Source organism: Gambusia affinis, linkage group LG13, assembly GCF_019740435.1.
Source record: "Gambusia affinis linkage group LG13, SWU_Gaff_1.0, whole genome shotgun sequence".
In the NCBI taxonomy this organism is placed as follows: domain Eukaryota; kingdom Metazoa; phylum Chordata; class Actinopteri; order Cyprinodontiformes; family Poeciliidae; genus Gambusia; species Gambusia affinis.
In genome coordinates, this window is record NC_057880.1 from 21,553,041 (window position 1) to 21,574,632 (window position 21,592).

Genomic DNA, 21,592 nt, shown 5'->3' on the forward strand with positions numbered 1-21,592 from the left:
CAGGGTTGATGGGAAGAAGGATGAAGGTAAAATACGATACAATTTTAGGAAAATAAACTGTTTGAAACTTAGGTTCACCTTCCAGCAGGATTATGACCCTGAACATGCAGCCAGAGCTGGCATGGAATAACTTAGATCAAAAGCATATGTATTGGTTTAAATAGCCTAATCAAAGTACTTAATAAACTGCATCCATACATTCTGGCTGAGCTTGATCTATTTTGCACATAAGGATGCCAACTATCAGTCTTTATATATGCAAAAAAGGGTACATATTTTTTCTTTTTCCTTGTAAAAAAGTTTCAGGACCATATCTAATGTTCCTTCATTCTCTTAATTATGCACTGCTTTGTGTTTCTCAGTCAGATACAATAAAATGCATTGATGTTCGGGATTGTAATGAGACAACATGTGGAAAGGTTCAAGGCAAGTGTATCCATGGCACTGTACCAGAGGGATAAATGCATAAATAAAATATGCAACTAATTGAGGTTATTATACTACTATAACAGCGATTTTGGTTCTTTTGTAAAATATATTTATTTTTTATCTCAGAGTTTATTAGTTGTGCTTTTATGAAGTTTATGGGCTGTAACGACGTCCTTTAAAATCTGAACAGCTTGCAGGGCAGGATAGAGACGACTGGAGAAGCGAATCTGGTTGCGCGCCCTTCTTTGATTTTCCACTAGGCGGCGATGTATTTCTGAGCTCGGACAGCTCCGGAGCTGGAGCAGCACAGGCGCTCAACTCGGGTTGGACCCCGTGTGAGAGCAAGTTTGAGCGCTTGGAACTCTGCAGTATGTGATGGGCGGAGGAAGGCAGGGCCCAAAGGCACTATGGCCAGGAAGTGGCTCGAATTACACTTCTTATGAGTGGGAAGGGGGGTTTGGGGGAGTGACACCCTCTGGATGGAAGGAGGAGGGCGGTGTATAAGACGTAAGAATGAGAAAAAAAAACTAAACCTGACAAAAGAGTCTGAGAAGACCGTGCGAAGGCTGTTGGTGTAGGACTGGAAGAAGACGCGTAAAGACGCTTCTCGCTCCGGAGGGAACCGAGTTTTGATGGATTTTATGACATTCCGCATCGGACAATTATCCTGTGCTCCAGTTTCAGCCTCCTTCCACGTCCGTAGTGCCTGCAGACTTTCTGTTTAGTTGACAAGTGTGCAGCTCGGAAGCTCCGGGCATGTTTTGCGCTCTGGAAGGAACTTGGTGACGGGGAGGAAAGTTTCGGAGAAAGGGGGACAGCGACATGGTTTTCTGCGCTGTTTTCGAAGGATAAGTTGCGTAAACTCGGATTTCCTTGCATGGCATTAGACTGCAGCTGCAAATCTGGTTTTGGATATGTGTGATCAGAGTCGATGCCGGCTGATTGTGGAATAGTAAGCTGAGAAAAGGCAGCGCCTCGATTTTTTTCCTTCGTTTTTTAGCTGCATTGTGGTGTTGGAAACATTCCTCTCTCTCTGGATTCATCTCATGCCCTCACCTCCTTGATCCGTGCATGTCAAAACAGAGATCTCCACGATTTTAGTCCTCTCTGGTAAGTTTTATTTTTTGTCTGTTTACAATAAGGACGCGGTTTCGCAAACCCTTCTCCAACGTATTGCATGTAAAGACTCCTGCGGCCGCCTTAAGTTAGAGAAGAAATCCTCTGGGTTTGCGGTTGAAAGACAATTGTGGTTTCTTCTTGGGCTTCTTGAGGAACAACTCTATAGAAGTTTACTTTTAGATATTCACGTTAAAAAATCCGCTATGCGTAAAATGACATTACCCATATCTATCGAACACGTTAAAGTTCATTTGAAGTGAACGCTCTCCTAGTTTACTTGTTGGATGCTAAATCTCAGTCTCAATTGTTTTGCACCCCTCAGTTGTTTTTCTTCTACCTTCCTCACCAAACAGCATCCTACAGCATGATGCTGCCACCACCACTTTTTGTAGAAAATGCAGAGTTAGTTTTTTTTAATTTAAATGTATTAAATATATTTGACAACATAATTTATTTAATATTTAATGAATCCAGTGTATTTAGTGATTGCCTTGATAAGCTGATATGTTTCTAAAGCTTCCCCTTTCCCACAGCGTGATGCTGCCACCACAGTGATTGTGTGTTGAGGGAAAATGTGCAGAGTGAGTCTATTCTAGAAAGGTACACCATGCTACGCTACACCTTGCATCATCATCACTTTAGAACCCATTAACAAGTGTCCTTGTTATTTATTACGTGGCTTAATTTTCCTACATGGCATTTATGGTGCCAATTACCCCGTGACTGCAGTTGTTTTTTCCCCGCTTGGTGCCGGAGCCCTAAATCACAGAGCAGCTTCAAATGAGTCCCCATTGTGAAGGGGGGATAAGGGGGAAGCCAAGTGATTTGAATTTCAATGAGAATTTATGCAGTGCCAAGAAATGTCGTTCAGAGCCGGAGTTTTAAAAAGAAGCTGTGCTCATGTGTGGCGCAGAAGTTCTCGTCTGCAGCATCAAAATACAAACTCTGCAGCAGGGCATGCGTTTTTCAAGCAGTTCAGTTTTTATTCTCTCTAATTCCGTTTCTGTCAATATAACTTTTTTTCTTCATAGAGTTGGAGAGTAATCCCTGCTTTGATCTCGCTTTAGGAAGTTCCGATAAGTGAACCGCTGAGTTTCGAAGCAATAATCAATAAAACACATGCATGCCTGATCAAAGAAATTAATAAAAGTTAGAAGACGTATTTTCGACATCGTCTGTGATTTTCTACTATTAAGGGTTCCTACTTAGTCTTGTACGGTCTGGAAAAGTATTTATTTTTATAATTTTCTGACTGTATAAATGTGGAAACAAAAGATTGAGCAATGAAAAGATATTAAAGTTTACAGATGATACTTACTTTTCCATTATCTTCAGAAAATACATAAATAAAGAATATGTTTTGACATTATTTCATATTTATATCACATCGTTTATCTTTGATTCACCCTCATCCTAACATAAATTTTCTTATTGTCAGTTTGGTTTTGAGTTACTGATGGAAAATGACTGAAAACATATTTATTAGAAACGATTAAACAGAGAAATTTCACTTCTCTGTGGCCTCTATAAAATCCTTTATCAAGGTTTAAACTTGCCTCTTTAAACTGGGTCTTGCTTATATACCAAACAGCACCATTATTGTTTTTGAACTTTTGCAAACAGAATGAAAGCCTCACTAGTTGTGCTTTAAGAAATCTGTTTTATATTTATGTGTTGATTTGAAATAGAGCTGATGAGTGGAATAAATCCCAACTGGGTAAATTTGATGTGCTTAAAATGTCTGGAGTGTTGACAAAACTGATGGAAAAACCTAACACTTTGAAAATTAAGTGTGAAAAATTGTGGAAGTTTAAAATGGAAAAATGTGTAAGATGCTATTTCTGTTGAAAAAGCCAGAATGAGATGTGTCTGAGGGTGAAACCAGCCGATATGTCCAGCTGGAGAAGAGGGAGTGCAGGGAAGCGTGACTTGAGCAAACCTCCAGAGACACTTAAACCGCGCTTCAACCGCAGATGTCCTGCTAAACAGGCTGATGCGTGTGTGTCCCAGTATTGAAATATTGCCTTTCTGTTAAAGCTGGTCTCATAATCGAGTCAAGGGAATGTTATTAAAAACAATTAACAGCAGCAGCAGCAGGGAAGGCAACAGGTTTGGTGCATCTGTTGCACATGACAGTGAAGTGAAGAAGGTAGCTAAGCTTTTTAAGACCTGCTGCACCTCATCACTCACAAATATTTACTTGTTTGAGTTGAAAGAGGGGGGAAAAAAATATATGAGTATGCTAAAATGGAACCGGTGACGGTGTTGGAGCAATTTTTCCATTTCAGACTTGTGTGAAATTGAATAAAGATTTTGGAATCTGAGCTTTGAAATGCTGCTGCCACGGGACTTGGAGAAAGACCAAACTGGTTAGACTGGACGCCGCTTAAAAACACTGTTAAAGCTGTCACGATATACCCTCAATCCATATGATTACCATGAGTGGAGACACATTGTGGCTGCGCCGCCTCACAGCTTCGGTATGCCTGTGGTATGGCTTGTTTGACAGCATTTCTCTACTTTCTCCACTCCAAAAATAAAGTCAATCTAAACTAGGACCAGTTTCCACATAAGCAATAAAATCAAGTATTTCTTGTTGCTGTTTAAACAAAAATGTCTCCGTCTCTCCTCTTATTCAAAAATCCTTCTTTCTCCTTCACCTCCTAGTCCAGGCGACTGGGTGATTTCCAGAGAGTGACAGGCTGACCCCCACCGCAGCAGTTGATGGTTGGGCGGACCCCCTCAGATGGGATCAGTGTCCAGGGGGAGGTGGTGGAGAAGGGGGTCATGGGGAGCCCTGTCCCCCTCTGACGGGATGGCCTTGTGGGTCTGGCTTCTGGCCGCCGTCTTGCTGTCTCTGCTGAGCGTCAGCGTGGCCCGGCCGCCCATCACCGCCACCAGGGAGGAGGAGACCAGCGTGGAACCTGAAGGTGAGCAGCATGAGCAATAGCCTGGGGAGGAACACATGTGACGATATACACACATTTTGTTTCATGCTTTTGGATTCGTTGCAATATTTGAGCTTTTTTTGGCCTAGGCAAAGCACTGCCAGTCAGTTGGCTGAAAGAAGGTTCCTGCACGTTTCTTTACACACAAGAAAGGCAAATTTGATGAAGTATTTTATCAAGTGCAAACCAAAGGAACGGCACACATCACTGTTTTTATATCAATGCTGTTTTAAAACTAAAGCTGAGTGCCATGTTTATGTTGCAGGTTGCCTGACTAACCAGCTTTTATCAGCTGGTTCTGCTTTAAAGAGCAGAACAGTAGAAAGGCATAACAGTCTGCATAACAAGCACCTTTTTAAATTTCTGTCAGCAATGGACTCCTTCTTTTTGACTTTGGTACAGTAAAATTATATTCAAAACACAATTTTGGGACAAACAGTGACCAATTTTTTACCTCACACAAATGTTTATAGAACAGAGATGAAACAAACAATGTTGCTTCCTGTCTTAAACAATGTGAGATGATGTCTGAACGGTAAACGGTGGAGGGATGTCCACATAAAAATGTTTGTTGTAGCTGGAAGGTGTTTGGGATTGATCCAATCCTAATCTTATTTTAGTAAATTTTAGTAAAATTTGGCTCCACTCTTTGAGCTGAAAAAAGGAAGATAATATATTCTTCCATAAAAAAATAATGCATAGATGTCAAGTGTTCGGAGAGTATTACAAATCTGCAAGTTCCCACTGAGTTTGTGATTTAATTAAACAAACAAAAGGGAATCATTTACTTCAGAGGAATGAGGTGTTGTTTTCCACACCAGGGGGTGAGTGATTCACACTTTTCTGTTTTCCCTCACTGACGTCTCTGCTGGTCCAGGGTGTGATTGAGTGTTAAAGCCAGGTTTGTGACCCTCTGGTGGGTGTGTGTGCGTGTGTGTGTGTGTGGGAAACCGAGGGTGGGACTGTGTTTATCCTGGCATCCCTGTACTAAACCTTCCTGCATTAGAAGAGGAACACAGAGGGTGAGGAGAGAAAGTTCTGCTGCGTTACTCCAAACGCATCGTTCCTGAAGCTTCAGAAACTTGCTTTGCACTGCTGTAGTGTAATTTTCTAGTATTTTTAGGCTCAGTCTGGTTAGAGACAAGTTAATTAGTTGTTGTGACGGATGGTAAACCGCATTCCACAGCTCTTTGTTCTCAGGCTTTAATCAGGATGCTAATTTTAAGTTAGGCCAACAAGGGAGCATCACTTTTTTAACCACAACCCCCTTCTCCTTCACACCCACACTCTACCTACTTTTGCCCTTTCCCCCGGAGGTCAGAGTATCCCTCTTGCCTACCTTGATGAGAGGCTGCCTGAACTGCTGTCTCCTGTTGTTTTCGTTGTTCTATGCCAGACTGTTTGGCTCCATGCTGGTGAGTTCAGAGCCCCCACATGGCTCCAACGCTACGCTATGTGGCCACAGGGAGGACGGAGCGAGCTTCACAGCATTACACAATCCTCTAGGAAAGTTCTAGTGCACATTTGACTTCTCCTTCTCTTGGAAAGATTACAGAAAGTTGGTCAGCGGTGAAGTCATGTGACTGGAGATTAAGATGGGTAGACCTTCGAGGTATCACATGGTGAGGCATGTAGGGCTTTGCAAAAGAATGTATACCACACAGGTAGTCAAGATATAAGCACAACCTTTGATGCATTTTATTGTGATCTTAATTCATAACCCAGCACAAAGTGCTGCCTACTTATGCAAAGTAGAAGGAAAGTGATATGTGACTTTTCAAAACATGTCAATTTGTATTTAACTCTACTCTATTACCCCTAAATAAAACCCTTCATGCATCTAGAGACTGAAGTTAATGACCATCTTTCTTTGCATATCACCTCAGGCTTAGACATATCTGTTTGACTGTGGTTGTGAATAGGCCTATCACAATAACAAACTTAGGTAGGTGATAAATTGCCTTTGTAGTTGCTGCGATAAATGATTTGGTTGTTGAGTCCATTTTCAAGCAGTATGCTGCACGTTCTCCATCTCGAAGACCAATTAACTTTAATTTTTGCAAAGAACACTTCTCACTGGACCCGGAAGATATCTCAATGTCTAAAATAAAACACAACAGCCAAAGACAAGAAATAAATGAAAACAAAAATCACACACAACTGAAACCATAAATCAAATGCATTATGATGTCTCTTTAAACAAAGCTGAATATAAATCATCAAAATGGCAATTTAGCTCATTTTTAAAAATTATCCGATTAATTGCTTAATGGCTGCAGATTTAGTTGTGAGTATCATTTTAAAACATTGCCAAAGATTCTCAGTTGGATTCAGGTTTGAACTTTTACTGAGCCTCTATTCCTTGCTCAAGTTTTGTGTGGCAGAGTCAGAGTTTTTGTCTCAATTTTTCCATCTTCTCTGATTGTTTCCCTGTCAGTGTTGAAGAAATGCATTCCCACAGCATGATGCTGCTAATGGCTTACTAATTTTCCAGACTGGGTGATTTCAGAAGGTAATTGGTAGGCCTGGATTTTATTCAGATGTTTCAGAGTAAAAGTGACTGAACTTGACGATATTGGAGGAAGTTCAACAAATTCTTTTCCATTATATTGCAAGACGTGCACAGTCCAATCTTATCTGAGTCAGTTTCTCTGTTCAGCTTGAATGGCTTCACTTGATTGAATCAGAGTGACTTGGTACCTGTAGTAAGAAGATGTTAAAGAGACAGAATACCAATACCTCGTTTTTCTCTAACCTAACAACAACCTCCCCTTTAGAGATGTTTAGTATTTTCAGCAGCTCCACCCCTTGCAGCCCCACAGCTCGGGTCCCACCGCTGCCTGCATGTGTGTGTGTGGAGGAGCACAGATTGCTGGAGATGCTTCAGATTGCATATCAGTCTTGTCTCCTTTGAGCCCACGCCTGCACCTCCGGTGGCCCTGCTAGTTTGTTTACCTGTAGCCGCTGTAACAGAAGAAGTGGAGCGAGCTCGCTGGCTACAGCCTCCACAACAGACCCATTGTTGTTGCTGCAGACGCTTCAGTATCTACGGGAGTGTTTACATCATCCAGGCGCTCTCCGTTTGCACAGCGATTAAAATGCACTGACAGAACCGAACAGCAATGAAGCCTAATCTGAAAGGTGTGTGTCTTTGACATTGGGTGCCTTTTGTATTTCATGTGGGATGAACATGGCACCAGGCACCCTGGAATGAGAACAGCTGACTGAAGTCGGCTCATAGTTTGGCTCTGCGTTCCTGAAGCTGCTGCCAAACTCTGTTCCTAAAAAAACCCGCTCTGTTCAGCAGAGAGGCGGTTTTTCCAAAATACTTCAGTAGTTAAATAAATCTAGGTTCCATTGTACACGAAGGAAGAGACCCAATGCTTAGACAGACACTGGAATAAGATGAATTTAAGGATTATAAATTATTGTGAAGCGTTCTGGAAGGTATTTTGCTATCTGATTTTTTTCAGCAATTAGCTACAAAATGAGCTCATGCTAAACAAGTGAAAAGCTTTGTGTAAGAGTGTTTTTGTGTTAGAATGAGGTACAGACCTGCCTATCTGTAACACCCTGGTATTTACACAGTAGGAGTGCAGTTGTAAATGCATAAAAGTGTCAGCTGGCCAGTTAATGACATGCAGTGTGTTTCTGGAGTGTGTGGCTTTGACAGTGGAACTGAACTCTACATAAATACACTGTGTGTGGGTGCGTGTGCGTGCGTGTGCGTGTGTGTGTGTGTGTGTAGGGGTGTAGGTGCGCGTGTGTAGGTGCGCGTGATAGTGAGCAACAGGATTTGGGGTGGGGGCTTTTTGGACTGGATGCACAGCTTTCACACGAGGACTTTTATTAACTTACCGTTGGTGGTGTTGGTAGTGAAGGTCCCAGTGTGTTGTTTGCCTTGGCTTGTCGCTGCGGTGGCCCACCTCACGCTGGCCTGATAAGAAGCCTGGAAAAGCTTCTGCCTGTGCCAGATTGGGCGGTTTGGGCTGCAGCAGGATGCAGATGGGAATCAGAATCGGCACGCTCAGGTGTCGGACGAGAAAGGAAAGGAGAAATCAAAAGTACTCATAGATAAAGATGACTGCCTTAAACCAAACTAATTTGGCTCATGCATGTAGGTCTGTTAAAAAGCTACCGGTTAATTCAGTTTATCTAAACATACTGGATGAAGCACATGCAGCTTCATATGGTCACTATCACATTTTTAAAAATTTCAATGCATTTTGTGACAGGTCATCATACAGTAGTGCATGATTGTAAATAAAATCATGCAGTGTGGAGTGTTAGTTTGATTTTGGTCTGGTGTGATTTTCCCTTTCAGGGCATTGTACCTGTGATGCTAAAAGTTAGTTTCCTTACTGGTGACCTGTCCAGGGAATATCCTCCCTCTCACCTGGTAATAGTTGGAGATAGGCACCAAAGCTGCCATGACCTGCAAAGCTAAGTGGAAATAAATAACAGATGGATCAACTCAGAAGAATACAACTAATAACCACATCCTGGTTTGTGCCAAACTGAAAGATAGCAAGACTGACTGAGAACAGTTGTACTGCCAAAACAAGCTGATATGTCTTGCAGAAAAGTTACTTGTAAGTTAGTTTTGTATTATTTCAAGTGTACTAAGAAATTTGCACTAGAAACTAGACCAAAAATACTGGGTAAGATTTTCTGTTTTTGCAGTGTGCATTTCACTGCAGTCAGGCTGCAGGTCTAATTACTGCCAGCGTCAATAGGAACGAGGAGGGACTGCCTGAAACCTGTTGTAGCTTTTGAAAAATGAGACACTAAGTGAGTTTTGAAATATAATTGCATGGGCAAAAGAACACAGATGAAAGTGGCAAGGAGGAGTAGAGCTGCTTAGTGGGAAATGAGAATTATTGAAAGTGTATGCAATCGATTCAAACTCTTTGTTCTAATGGTGTTCCTGTGTGCGCTCTTCTTCGAATGTCAGAGGTTCCCATGAACAATCAGGTATGTTGGAGAGGTGTCAACAGGTTATAGAGGGGTCAGGGTTAGGTCAGCGGGGTCACTAGTGGGAGTACGGTGGGGGTTGAAGATGTGTGGGAAGAGGGAAGGAGAGGACAAAGCGGAAAGGGAGGGCAGAAGAAGAGAAGGAGGGATTGATGGAGGGAGACAGATGCACACAGCAGTGACGAGAAATGGAGGATGGCAAAACTAACACCTGCATGCTTCCTTTAATAAGATTTGGAGAAATTTATTTCCACTCCTTTTGTACTTGTGTATTCACATCCCAGGTGTTGCTTTGTTATGTCAGGATCATCTTAAAGTTCTCCACACCCGCATCCCAGCAGTTACTTATTTAAAACACTAATAAATGGAAAAATCTTGCAGCAGCTGCAACGCCAAAGCGGAGGCTTGTGGTGTAGAAATGTTGTAAAAAGGTAGCGGAGACAGCTCCCCATCAATCAACCTGACCCTCCTCCTATCAGACCACACATTCAGGGCTTTCTGGGAAGGGAGGGGTTAATTATTTCCGCTTTAGTAGCAACAAAGACAATGTTGGAACTGTACCTGCCTCTTTGCCTGAGGGGACCGTTTCAAAGTTTGCACACATGCCCCAACTTCTGAATTGTTGTCCAATGACTTTCCCAAACCTTTCAACGGTGATGTGTGTGTGTTTCATGCATTCTGGTATTTTTCACTGACACACTCAGACACACACCGCAAGCACATAGGATTCAGGTGGGGGTGTTGTTGAAAAGGTGCACTGAGGTAGGGAGAATCTGGGAGTTTTTTTTGCCTCTATAATTATACTTATCAGGCTCCAGCCAAAACTCTCCTCATTTACCATTGGCTTGTTTTGTTCGCTTTTCCATTGCTGCTTTTTTCCTCTCTTCAATCTTTCTAAACAGGTTTGTTCTTAAGCTGTTTCCAACAAACACATAGCATTTGGAAATTGCTGCATTTTCACCCGAGAGAAAAAAAATTGCCTTCCTTCCAGTTTTACCTGCAAAAATATTCACACCTCTTGAATAGGGTGGCACTGATATGAGAACTTGGACTTATGTTGACATTTGATATTAATATTGCTGTAATTGTTTATTTACTGACATTATATTAATATTTACCTAACTTTTCGAAACAATCACACCGCTGACATGTCTTCTAGGCAGTCTATCACTGATATATTGAAACACATACACAAATGACAACTAGATTGAAATAAAAACTGGTTATTAATAAAGTGGAAGGAAAAATATTCTTACACATAAAATCTTGATGTGATAGCCCTAAATAGAATCCAGTGCAAACAATTGCTTTCAGAAATTAAATTGCATCAGTTTGTTCTGCAAAGGCATCAGAGGATTCCTAGAGTACATTGGTGAACAAGCAGCATCATGAAGACCAAGAAACACACCGCAGGGGTCAAGTTGTAGAGAGGCTTAGAGCAGAGTTAGGCAATAAAACAATATCCCAAGCTTTATATATCTCATGGGACACTGTTCCCTCCACCATTCAACACTGGAAACAGTGTGGCCCTAATTTCATAGGCAAGCAGAGTATTAGTCAGAGCAACAGGACCTTAAAGGAGCTGCAGAGAGTCAGCTCATGGAGGAGAAACTACTGACAAATCTGCTAGTTCTGTTAAGAGAAATTGATTTCATATGGGGTTGAAAGCTTTTGAGATTTTTTATTTGGTGAAAATACTTCAACTTTCACTATCTTCTGTTAAATAGAAATAGGGTGTTTGCTGGTGTAAAGTGGCAAATGTTAATATTTTCAGAAGGCAGTGAAAGTGTAGCAAGTTTTAAGCCTTATTTACATGTCAAGTGAGATAATTAATTTCAGGGTTACATGAGTTTGTCTCCGATCCTAGAGTTCCTTACTTTTCTTCATGGATTGGAAGCCCTCTTCCCTCCTCATTCTGGACTTGTATATGCTGGCTGGCAAATTTGGTTGTCCTCCAAGAAATGTAGATTTTATTGCACTTTGGTTCCATTACTTTGTACTTCTTGATTGTTGGCTGAGTTTTGCACATCCTGTGTAGGGGATGTAGGTATTTCATGGCCAAGGAATTATGAAGCAGAGTGAAGATGAGAGAAAACAGAAGAGCAGGCCAGGTCAGGAATTTTTTAGGTTAGTTGCACAGTGGAAATCAGAAACAAACTCATAGAAGAAGGGTTCTCCCCCTACCTTCCTAGATCCCCTGCCTGACAAGCGTTTCCGCCAGACCTTTCTCGCTGCTTTCCCTCTCTTACAGGCTGACATTCTGCTACCTTCAGTGCTTGTAGTTGCACACCAGTTTGCCTGCCTGGCATCTATACTAACCTCGTTAGAGGTTGGACAGGAATGTGTGGACACGCAGATTACTAACACTCACCTGCTCACAGTAATTGTTAGGATTTTCTCCACACTGGCTGCTATCGCAGATATTGCATGAATCTATTTGCTGATTATGCAAATCAACTGATAACTAAACTGGGCTTCCATGGGATCCATTTCAAATGACTGACTGAGCTAGTGGATAAATTCTAGTTTTATGGTTTCTTATAATTGGACTTTTTCCTTCCCTCAATTCTCCTCCTGCATAAGTTGATTTAAATGGTGTGTGGTGTTTTAGTTCCAAAACTATGGCTTGTTTCTTCCTCTCTCATCTTGTTGTTCCTCCTCTTTGTGCACTCTGTCTCTGCTTCAACCCTTTTCTCCCTCCTCCCCCAACTTCCACCTTCCCCATTTGCTCTGCAGAGGCGTCGAACAAATACCAAATTTTTAAGCCCATGGTGTGCTCAGTGCACCCGGGCGAGGTGCTGAAGCTGAGTTGTCCTCTGCCGGTGACGGGGACCATCACTTGGACCAAAGATGGCGGCTCTCTGGGCACCAACAACCGCACACTGATAGAACAGGAGGTGCTGCAGATTCGTGATGCCATGCCCAAGGACTCTGGCCTGTATGCCTGCACCAGCGTGGGCAAAGACACGGTCTGCTTCATAGTCAATGTCACAGGTGAGTCAGGGAGACAGAGCAGGACAGATCAGAGCAGGACAGATGGTTGGGTGGGGAGGACTTGGCTGAGCTCAGAAAGTGGTTGTGGATTTGGGATGAAGTGGAGGAAGATTTTGTCTTTTTGAACAGAATCTGCTGAAGATTTTGGTGTGTGGTTAGCAGTAATAGTCGACAACCTGATTGACCAGAAGACTGAACTGAAAGTTGACCCTCAAAAAACCAATAGGATTTCTAACTCTGGAGGTCTCTGGATGCTTGATGGGATTTGTGCGTATGAGTTGAGTGAATAGTTGATGGTAACCATGGATACTCTGTGCAGATGCAACCTGGTCGGGGGACGATGAGGACGATACAGACCGGTCAGAGGACACTTGGGCGGACAGCGTTCAGTTAAGTGAGTATGGGATGAATGAACTAGAAACTCGACATGCGATGCAGGAGCTACTACTTTAGTACCAGGTCTCCATATTGACTTTTTCAGAAAACATTGCAAGTGGAGCTTCTGTCAGTGCTACAATAAAAAAAAGGAGGAACAAGTGAACTGTAATATGTAAACTTCAAGGACATTGATGGATTTAGCTTTCTGGAGAAACTTTGAGGGGAAAAAATCTTGACTCAGCGCCGGAGTTAGATAACCTCAGCTTACCCGGGGCCAGCTAAGGACAAACAGCCGTGCATGAGCGAGAGACCGGATGCACAAGGCTTACTGAAAGACTGGGGGCCACAGCAGTTGGGCCAGAGAGACAGTTTGGCCTCATCTGTAGAGAGGTCTGATGGTTCTGTTGCTTTGGATAGACAAGATGGGAAACGGCATCTTTCACCTAGTTGGGACCTGATGTTCCGACTAGGGCTTCGGTTTTACAGGGTTCCTACACTGTCTTGAAAAGTCTGGTAAAGCATGGAATGTGTGTTTATCATTTCTCCAGGTGTGGATAGGTAAAGAAAAAAAATTTAATTGGAATGGAAAAATGTTTGGTACGAAAAACAATTATTTATTTATTTTTTATTTTTTTTACTGAAATAAAATCAACTAAAACCTGATTTATATTTTAATGATAAATCCCATCTTGGATTAGCCACACCACAGGTTAATATGAACATTTTATATATTATTATTTTGCTTTTTTAACTTACTGATTGAATGCATACTTGTTCCAAATCCAGGAAGGGCTATGTCACTGCTTTGTTAGTCTCTAAAAAAACCAATAAAACTTTAAATTCAGAACCAGATTTAAATTCCACTGGATCTGCGCTTCTTAAACACAAAATCTAAAACAAAGGACTAAAACTTCTTATTTTTTAACTTTTAACATTTACAAAGATTGCTTTAAAGAATCTGTATTCCAATCTATATTTACAAGTCATTACAAATCTGGTCAGTGGTTATAGATGTTGAAATAGAGTCGATTTATTTTGGTTTAGATAAATACTAAAAGCCAGATCCAGTATTGTTCAATGTATGGAACCTGCACAAAATAAGAGCCAGTAACGATTCAAGATTCAATTTATGGCGATTTTGTACTACATTTTCCAGAATGTTATAAGAACTGCAGAAAAGCCACAGTCTGTATAATTCTTTCACAGAAAAAGCAAAAGAACCGAGAGGTGAAGATTTCTCCTTTCCTCTCATTGAGGAAGGGAAAAGCATTTCTGAAACAGCCATGCAACTATGCTGGACATGTCCGGTCTGGACTGTTGCTGCAAGATGAGAAGCGTCTGATAATACATAGATTAGACATCCAGTAAATCTTGGAGCAAATATTCTCCTGGGGCATTGCTGCTTTAATGAGTCATGGTGTTATCTGTGGGTATTCCCTCTGTCACTTGCACTCCGGCCAAAAGAAGAGGAAGTGGTGGTGTGGAGGACCGTTTGGGTTGTTGTTTGTCTTTGAGTGTCTCTTGCAGTCTTCAGTCCCATCTGCTTAGACAATCACAGTCCCAGCTGCAGAGAGACTGAAGATAGAAATATATGAGCACAAAACCCAAGAAAGACAGTAGATATCGATATGTGGAATGATGGAACTGCATTTCATTATTAAAAAGCTTTAGAAATGTTCTCCAATGGACGGACATAATGATTTTTCAGGCGTGATAAGTATCTCCAGCTATGTCGTCCGTATATAGCTGAGTGATTTACAGGGTAGCTATAGTAATTGGAGGAAATAGGAGTAGGAAAAAAACTGTTAAGTGGATCGAGATAAAAATTGAATGTGATGGTCTGATTACCCCTGTAGTAACACCCAGCCCCTGAGCTGATCTTTTTTTGGTCTCTGTTGCTCCCTGCAGAGCCCACAGGAAAAGTGTGTTTTTGTTTAGTCGTGGAAGTTCAGAGCTTTAGGTCATGTTGTGCAGACGGCAGTTTGGATAGTGTTGCCAAGAAAAAAAGGGGGCCTCTTTAAGAACGGTTCAGGTTGGATTCTTCTGCAGACACGCTCCTTCATGCCTCTGGACTAAACCAGCGCATTTTGGAACTGTTGAAAGAGTCGACGCTGTCAGGGAATGACTGAACATAGCTTGTTATCTGGTTGCAGGTGCGCCATACTGGACTTCACCAGAAAAGATGAAGTACAATTTTCACGTGGTGCCAGCTGCCACCACAGTGAAGTTCCGCTGTGCTGCTGGAGGATATCCTCAGCCAACCCTTCGTTGGCTTAAAAACGGCAGGCCTCTTCGCCAGGAGGAACGCAAGGGAGGATATAAGGTAAAATCCAAGAAGTCCAAGAATCCAAGAATCCAAGAACTTAACATGAAATTTGTCATTTTTAAAAAAATTACTTAAAGACACATATTTAATATGCTTTCAGGGGAGGAAGAACTGCTTTTCATCTTAAATGTTACGCTGCGGCAGCGTAATTTGAAAGCTACTACTGAAACACCTGGATGTTTGCACTGATCCAAAATGTCTTTGAAATACTTAGCAAACCAGGTGGAGGGTTTTGCAGATAAATTAAAAGCCTGGATTTGGATAAAATTTCAGGAAACTCAATTTTATTTTGTTACAGGGCAAAACCTCTCTGAAAACTCTGCTATCTGAGTTTTTTCTTAGTGCTTTAGCTTAAATAAAAAAATAAAATTACATTTTCTGATTTGACTACTGAGTTCTAAACTTTTTAAGAGTTTGTACCAATCAAATGAGAATTTTCTACCTATATATATATATATGAAAAAGGAATAATATAAATTATTCCTACCATAATACGCCAACTGGCCTTTCACCTCTTTCCACCCTTCACTGGAGAGATGGGAGGAGATGTGACAGAGAAAACGAGGGCAGGGTTTCTGGTGTGAAATTGGAATTGCTCATCCGTGGACTCTGTCTCACCAGGATACTGTGCAGAGTCTCTCACTGTAACATGAAATGGTTCTTTAGCCCCATCAATTAGAAACATAATCCCAGGACTGAGAGGGTAAATGCTGTCCGACAGTAACGTATAGAGAAAGTAGGTAGTTTCAAGGGTTGAACTGAGTTCAGGTTGTTAGGGGAATTCAGTCATGCAGAAAAATGTTCCTCTGGCTGTAGTTAAAATCTAGCTGGTTATTCCTATGTGGGATTTTGCTTGTATTAAAGCTGCTTTATGAATTTTGTTGCAGCAGCATAAAAATGCAACATTTATTCATTAGAGGAAAAACCCACTTGAATAAATTAGTGTTTTGCTACCCCTGCTGTTTATGCTTTGCACACTACCACTTAGGTTTCCTCCAGTTTAGATTACCAAACTGTGGTACAAATATCACTAGTTTGCCTTTGCCAACACGCATCCATATACAAAGTAACTTTGATGCTTGTAATGTATTTAATTTAAATTAAATTTTTCTTTTAATGTTTTAATCACCTCTTTAATTGAGGTTCAGATTTGTTGGAAATCAGATCAGATTGCCACCTGTAAAGCATAGAAAACAATCATTGCTTTACATTTAGGTATTAACAATTCAGAATGAGAGTTATGCAACTAATTTATGAAAAAAAACCACTGATTCTGAGCAGGTCTTAGGCTCATGGTTAATAAATAACGCCTTATAAGTGAAAATCAACTTTCTGCCATGAAAAGTAAGGTACAGATCATGGTTGTGTGGCTGCCCAAGTTTCTTCCCCTGCAGGTTTTAGCAACTTTATTAAGACTGAGGGAAAAAAACAGCACCAGCAATGATTCAGTCAGGCTGTCAGTTACACCGCGGGCATTTCATTCCTCTCTTTTTGTCAACAAATGTTTCACAAAAGCTGTGCCTGAGCCCAGCCCCATGGTTTTACCTCCCCATTGTGTGAAATGTAGGCCTGTACACGCAATAGCTACAGTGTCTCTCTTTAGTGTATGGATGGAAACCTCATTGTTTGCTTACACCTGTGGTTTCCGTACACACTAGGAGCTATGCTTGCAAATAATTTTGAACAACTGCATGCTTGAAACAGCACAGACTGCGGAGGTGGTTCTACATACAATGGTAGAGACACACAAGGATTAGACTATGGGTTCTCAGACATTTTAAAAGAAATACCCCATGACTACATACAAATGTTTACAAGTACCACTTTCTTTATAGATAGTTGTACTTTAGGTTTAGGTTTCTTGAACATAGAACAACAACTAGGAACTGAACAGATTAGTTAATGTGTGTGACTTAACAAGATGAACTATTTCTATTCAGGAGTTTAAGTGTTAAAGTTCTAACTTAGAAAATCTACCAGACAGATCTTATGCAGCTAGGATTTCAAGTGGGAAAAGTTTAAGATTTCTCATAAATTACACCTCAAAATCCAATATGGCTGACAATATTTAGAATTTAGAAGTAGCAACCGGCAAATGTTTCCAGCATTCAGACTTGAAACGCCAACAAGATTAGGTTGTGTTTTATATCATCTTCAGAACCAAGTTATGACCTCAGAGGTCATAGAAAATAAAACATGCAGCCAAGAGCACTTGTTCCTGGTTCATAAAGTTCAGAAAATTTTATGAACAACGAACAGCGAAGTTCCAACAGTTATAATCATTCACACCTTCCAGCAAATTCCTCCTTCTTCCATTTCTTTCTTTTAGCTAAATTTGGTCATGTCCTTTAATTTTACCACAGTGATCTCAGTGATATTTGTAATTTGACCACAGGTTCGGCACCAGTCCTGGATGTTGATCATGGAGAACGTGATGCCATCGGACGGGGGAAACTACACCTGTTTGGCGGAGAATGTGGATGGATCCATCAACCACACCTACTCTCTGGATGTATTGGGTCAGTACCCAGACTTTTATTATACATGCTAAGCTTAGTAAATTGGATAACTGACAGAGGAAAAAACATCCTACATTGAGTGGAGAATAGGGTGTGTGTGTGTGTGTGTGTGTAGGCTTACGGTTTGATTGTTGCACAAGTAGATGTGCTGAGATGTTTTAATTACGTTACATTACAATATTTTTTAAAACTTTAAATATCAGTTAAGTATTTTTGAAGGCTTTTATCTGCTTACTAGATCTGCTTACCTTTATTAAGCAGATGTCATCTTGCAGATAGGTTACAGAAACCAAAGACCTGGTCAGACTGGTGGAAGGCTAATAACCCATCAAAATAACACCAAATAAATAAAGACTATTACTACTGTAATAAGTAATAATAATGAGCACACTGTTATGTTATTTAAGTGAAAGAAAATTGTCTGCTTTATGTAAATTATATGTCATAGATGTTTGGCTAACATCGTGAAACTTTGTCCTAGAATGAAAATCTGCTTCACTGATGTTGTAATTCTAACGCACGAAACCAGAGTGAGCATTTCTAACAACATTTCTAAAAATATGTAAACACTTTGTAATAGTGGACCGCTGCTACAAAATGATCCTTTAAAGCTAACTTGGGTATAACAAGGACGATTGTTTGTCATCAGTCTTTTAGCTGCTCTCCTCAACACTGCTCATGGTGAGTTCAAACCCAGCTCAGTCAATCCCTCTTTCCTGACCTTTGAAACTCAGAAAGAAAGGAGTGCTTTTCCCTCTGGAGAATCGATAGACAGCAGAGACTACAAGGGAGAGTGGGATAACAGTAGTAGATCAATGTGTGTTTGTTCACACCAGCTTTGTTCTCCTAATTTGGCATAGACCTGATCTCCTCTGGACCTGCTGCTCTCCACTCTGTGAACCTACAGTACGCAAAAAGGTTTATCTGCTGCAATCGTTCTCTTAAAGGCTGGTCAGTGAACCATAGATAACTTGACAAGACATGAAGCTGCAGTGGTCCAACTCGTCATCCAGGCGTCTTCACGATTTAACGACAACTGGAGTTGTTGCACACTTCCATTTATTTTTATTAGTGCCTACATTGTACTGATATTATTTTCTTCAAACTATTTGCATAATGTGAAGTTATAGGCATATGTGCAGAAACACATTATGGCTAATTCACACATGCTCATCAACTGAAATTCCTTGCTCTTCCTCTCTCTTAGTTTGACTAAAACTCTCTTTCCAAGTGGATTTTGCTGTTTTATTCTAGTTTACTGCAGAATAATAAACCTCTTCTATGACTGGATCTGTTGTTACTGCTGCCTCTTTGCAACCTCTTTCCTATTTTTTTTTATTAGCTCAGGGTGCAAATGGAGAATACAAAAGAGCTGAAATTGAGAGAAAAAAAACTTTTTTTGTTGCCCAAGTGACAAGCACTAAGTCAGACTTTACCGGTTTAAGCTGGAGTGTGGACAAAGGGGCACAGTTGGCCAGCTACACATGGCATGTCACAGCTATTCAACACTGTGTGGGTAGCCACATCCTACTCTGTGCCGCACTAAGTATTTCAAGGGTCTCTACTCGACCTGACCTCCAAGGTCCCCATGAGGCAAGCTGGCAGGTTACTCAGAGTTCAACGTCCTTCACTGGTCACCAGGGATGGCTGCCATCAGATTGCTCCATCAATTGCTGGATTATTGGGTGGTTTCTGTCTTTGAACTTCACAGTAGATATTGGTCAGCTTTGCAGTATCTACTGTTCTCATGAGGCTCTGTGCCTCTTTTCTGTTATTCTGTGCATGCATTCCTTCTGAAGTCTTTTTTTTTTGTTTTAATTATAGAATGTCCAAACATAGGGCATGGAATCACATTATTGGCCAAGTTTTGCATAGAGTGGGCACTACTAGCTGATTTTGTGTACTTTTTTCTTCCACCTTACAGCTAATGTATGCACTACTTTGTCATGATCTGGCACTTACAAATCTAATACAAAAACACACTAAAGATAGTTGTTTTTGTTGTGAGAAATTGTGGAAAAGTTAGAGGGTATAGTACCTTTAAAATGCACTGAATACCAACTATGGTTCATTCTATTGGTCTTGACACTTCTAAGTTATAGTCATAAGCCTTTCTAGTCCTGTGGTTTTGCTTAGTTAATAATGTTGTTAGGTGTTTATAGCGAGTGCTTGATATTTCCACCTTCTCGAAGTTGGAAAAATTTGAGAGGGTAAGGAATGCTGGAAAAATGGGGGCAAATAAAGACTGACAATAAACAAGGCAAACCCTAGAAATGTGCAGAAAGGAGGGGGGATATCTTGAGAGAGAATTTGACATATTTTATAAAAGGCAGCAAAAAAGAAAGGCAGTAGAAGTCCCTACTTCCTGGAATTTAAATGGTAGTTTGTGCCAGTTTTGTTCTTTTTATTAAACGTAGAATCTCATCCGTTGACATTGGCTGATGATGACTAACTCCAAAACACATAAACACACATGTACAAATAAATCCACTGCACCTACCTTAAGGTTTTGTTTTGGAAAGGCTCTGCTGGGCTTATGAGTCATGTCACAGTATGGGAGCTGCGGGGACTCCTCAGGGTAACTATAAAAGCCGGGGGGGGTCTGAAAGAGGGGATTGTTTCCCAGATCTCCCTCTGTTTGACTGGATACTAAATGTTTACATGTGTAACAATGCATGGGATGCTGCACTTTCCAAAACTGCCACGTATTTTAGTAATTAACCATAAAAATCAGTCTCCAATTATTTAACCACTTGTGCAATTTTTTTTAACTCTCTTTCAACAGGTCGGCAAACATTCCGGCCAAATCTCCTGGCCGGTTTTCTTTCCAATACCACGGTACGCATTGGAGAGGACGCCCAGTTCCAGTGCAACGTCTATGTTTATGGCGAGTCTCACTTCCAGTGGCTGAGACTCATCCCCAGGAATGGTAGTCGTAATGGGCCTGATGGAGCCCCCTACGTCAAAGTGTTAAAGGTAGGTCACTTTCCACCCTATGATTTTATACTCTGAACACATTTTTCCTCTCTTGTCCTGTGATTTTCTTTATTTTTAGTGGAACTTTAAAAGTCGGATAAGAAACCTATTACTGTATATTGCCATTATGTTGCTCGTAATGTTGCCATAATTTTGTTTCTTGCTCTTTTAGTTGTGCTTTAATTTACCTTTTATGTTATGGTTAATGCATCTTAGAAAAATCATAGACTTTATTTGTCAGAAACAAGTAATATTGTAGCTACCATATCACATGAACAGGTGAAACAATATTTATTGGGTAGCAGTGTACTCCTGTTGTTTTTGTTGCTATGTGCTCCTGTGACTGATGCTCATTTTGTTTGATGCATTGCAGAGCTCAAACATTCCCACAGACGTGGAGTTTCTCACCATCACCAATGTCACAGAGGAAGACGCTGGGGAGTATCTCTGTAGAGTCTCCAATCATCAAGGGGAAGCCATCCAGTCAGCCTGGCTGAAGGTCATCCCAGGTAAGTCACTGAGAAAATATACTTGATAATTCTGTCAGGTATGTAAAATCACTTCTTTCTTTACAACATTAATTAATTTAATCTAAAGTAGTTTAATTTATATAAATTTGAGTTCATTAAATCTAGATTTATATGGTTATTAATCCAGTAAGTTTGAGCAGTTTAAGAACAGCCACTATGAGATTTGCCAAAGCGATTTAAAAGGGCTGCGTCACAAGTTCAGTCTATTTCTAATTCTCCAAAGTTGGAAATGACTGCTTTTGACAAAAACAGCATTTCGAAGCACTAAAATCCTGGCAGAATTTTGCTTGATGTTGAGGTTTCTGCTCCAGTTCTGACCAGCATTTTTACCCTGCTGTGTGCAGGCATGTATCGATACGTTCGTCCAAACAACTCACCAGATCAGCTTACTTTATAAAA

The 21,592-nt window shown here is 40.8% G+C and overlaps 1 protein-coding gene across 7 annotated transcripts in view; it reads left to right on the top strand.

Moving 5' to 3' along the window:
• Positions 1 to 941: 941 nt before the first annotated feature.
• Positions 942 to 21,592, top strand: part of fgfr2 (fibroblast growth factor receptor 2) — a 57,104-nt gene continuing 36,453 nt past the window's right edge. For 4 of the 7 annotated variants that reach the window (XM_044136027.1, XM_044136028.1, XM_044136024.1 and 1 more), the window contains exons 1-8: positions 942 to 1,539; positions 4,216 to 4,478; positions 12,207 to 12,464; positions 12,784 to 12,858; positions 14,996 to 15,165; positions 17,564 to 17,687; positions 20,473 to 20,663; positions 21,037 to 21,172. In XM_044136027.1, coding sequence (XP_043991962.1) covers positions 4,295 to 4,478; positions 12,207 to 12,464; positions 12,784 to 12,858; positions 14,996 to 15,165; positions 17,564 to 17,687; positions 20,473 to 20,663; positions 21,037 to 21,172 — 1,138 coding nt within the window. In that variant the 5' untranslated portion in view covers positions 942 to 1,539; positions 4,216 to 4,294. Of the gene's footprint in view, positions 1,540 to 2,081; positions 2,149 to 4,215; positions 4,479 to 12,206; positions 12,465 to 12,783; positions 12,859 to 14,995; positions 15,166 to 17,563; positions 17,688 to 20,472; positions 20,664 to 21,036; positions 21,173 to 21,592 lie in introns of all 7 variants that reach the window. The other 3 variants (XM_044136025.1, XM_044136029.1, XM_044136030.1) reach the window with 3 other exon arrangements.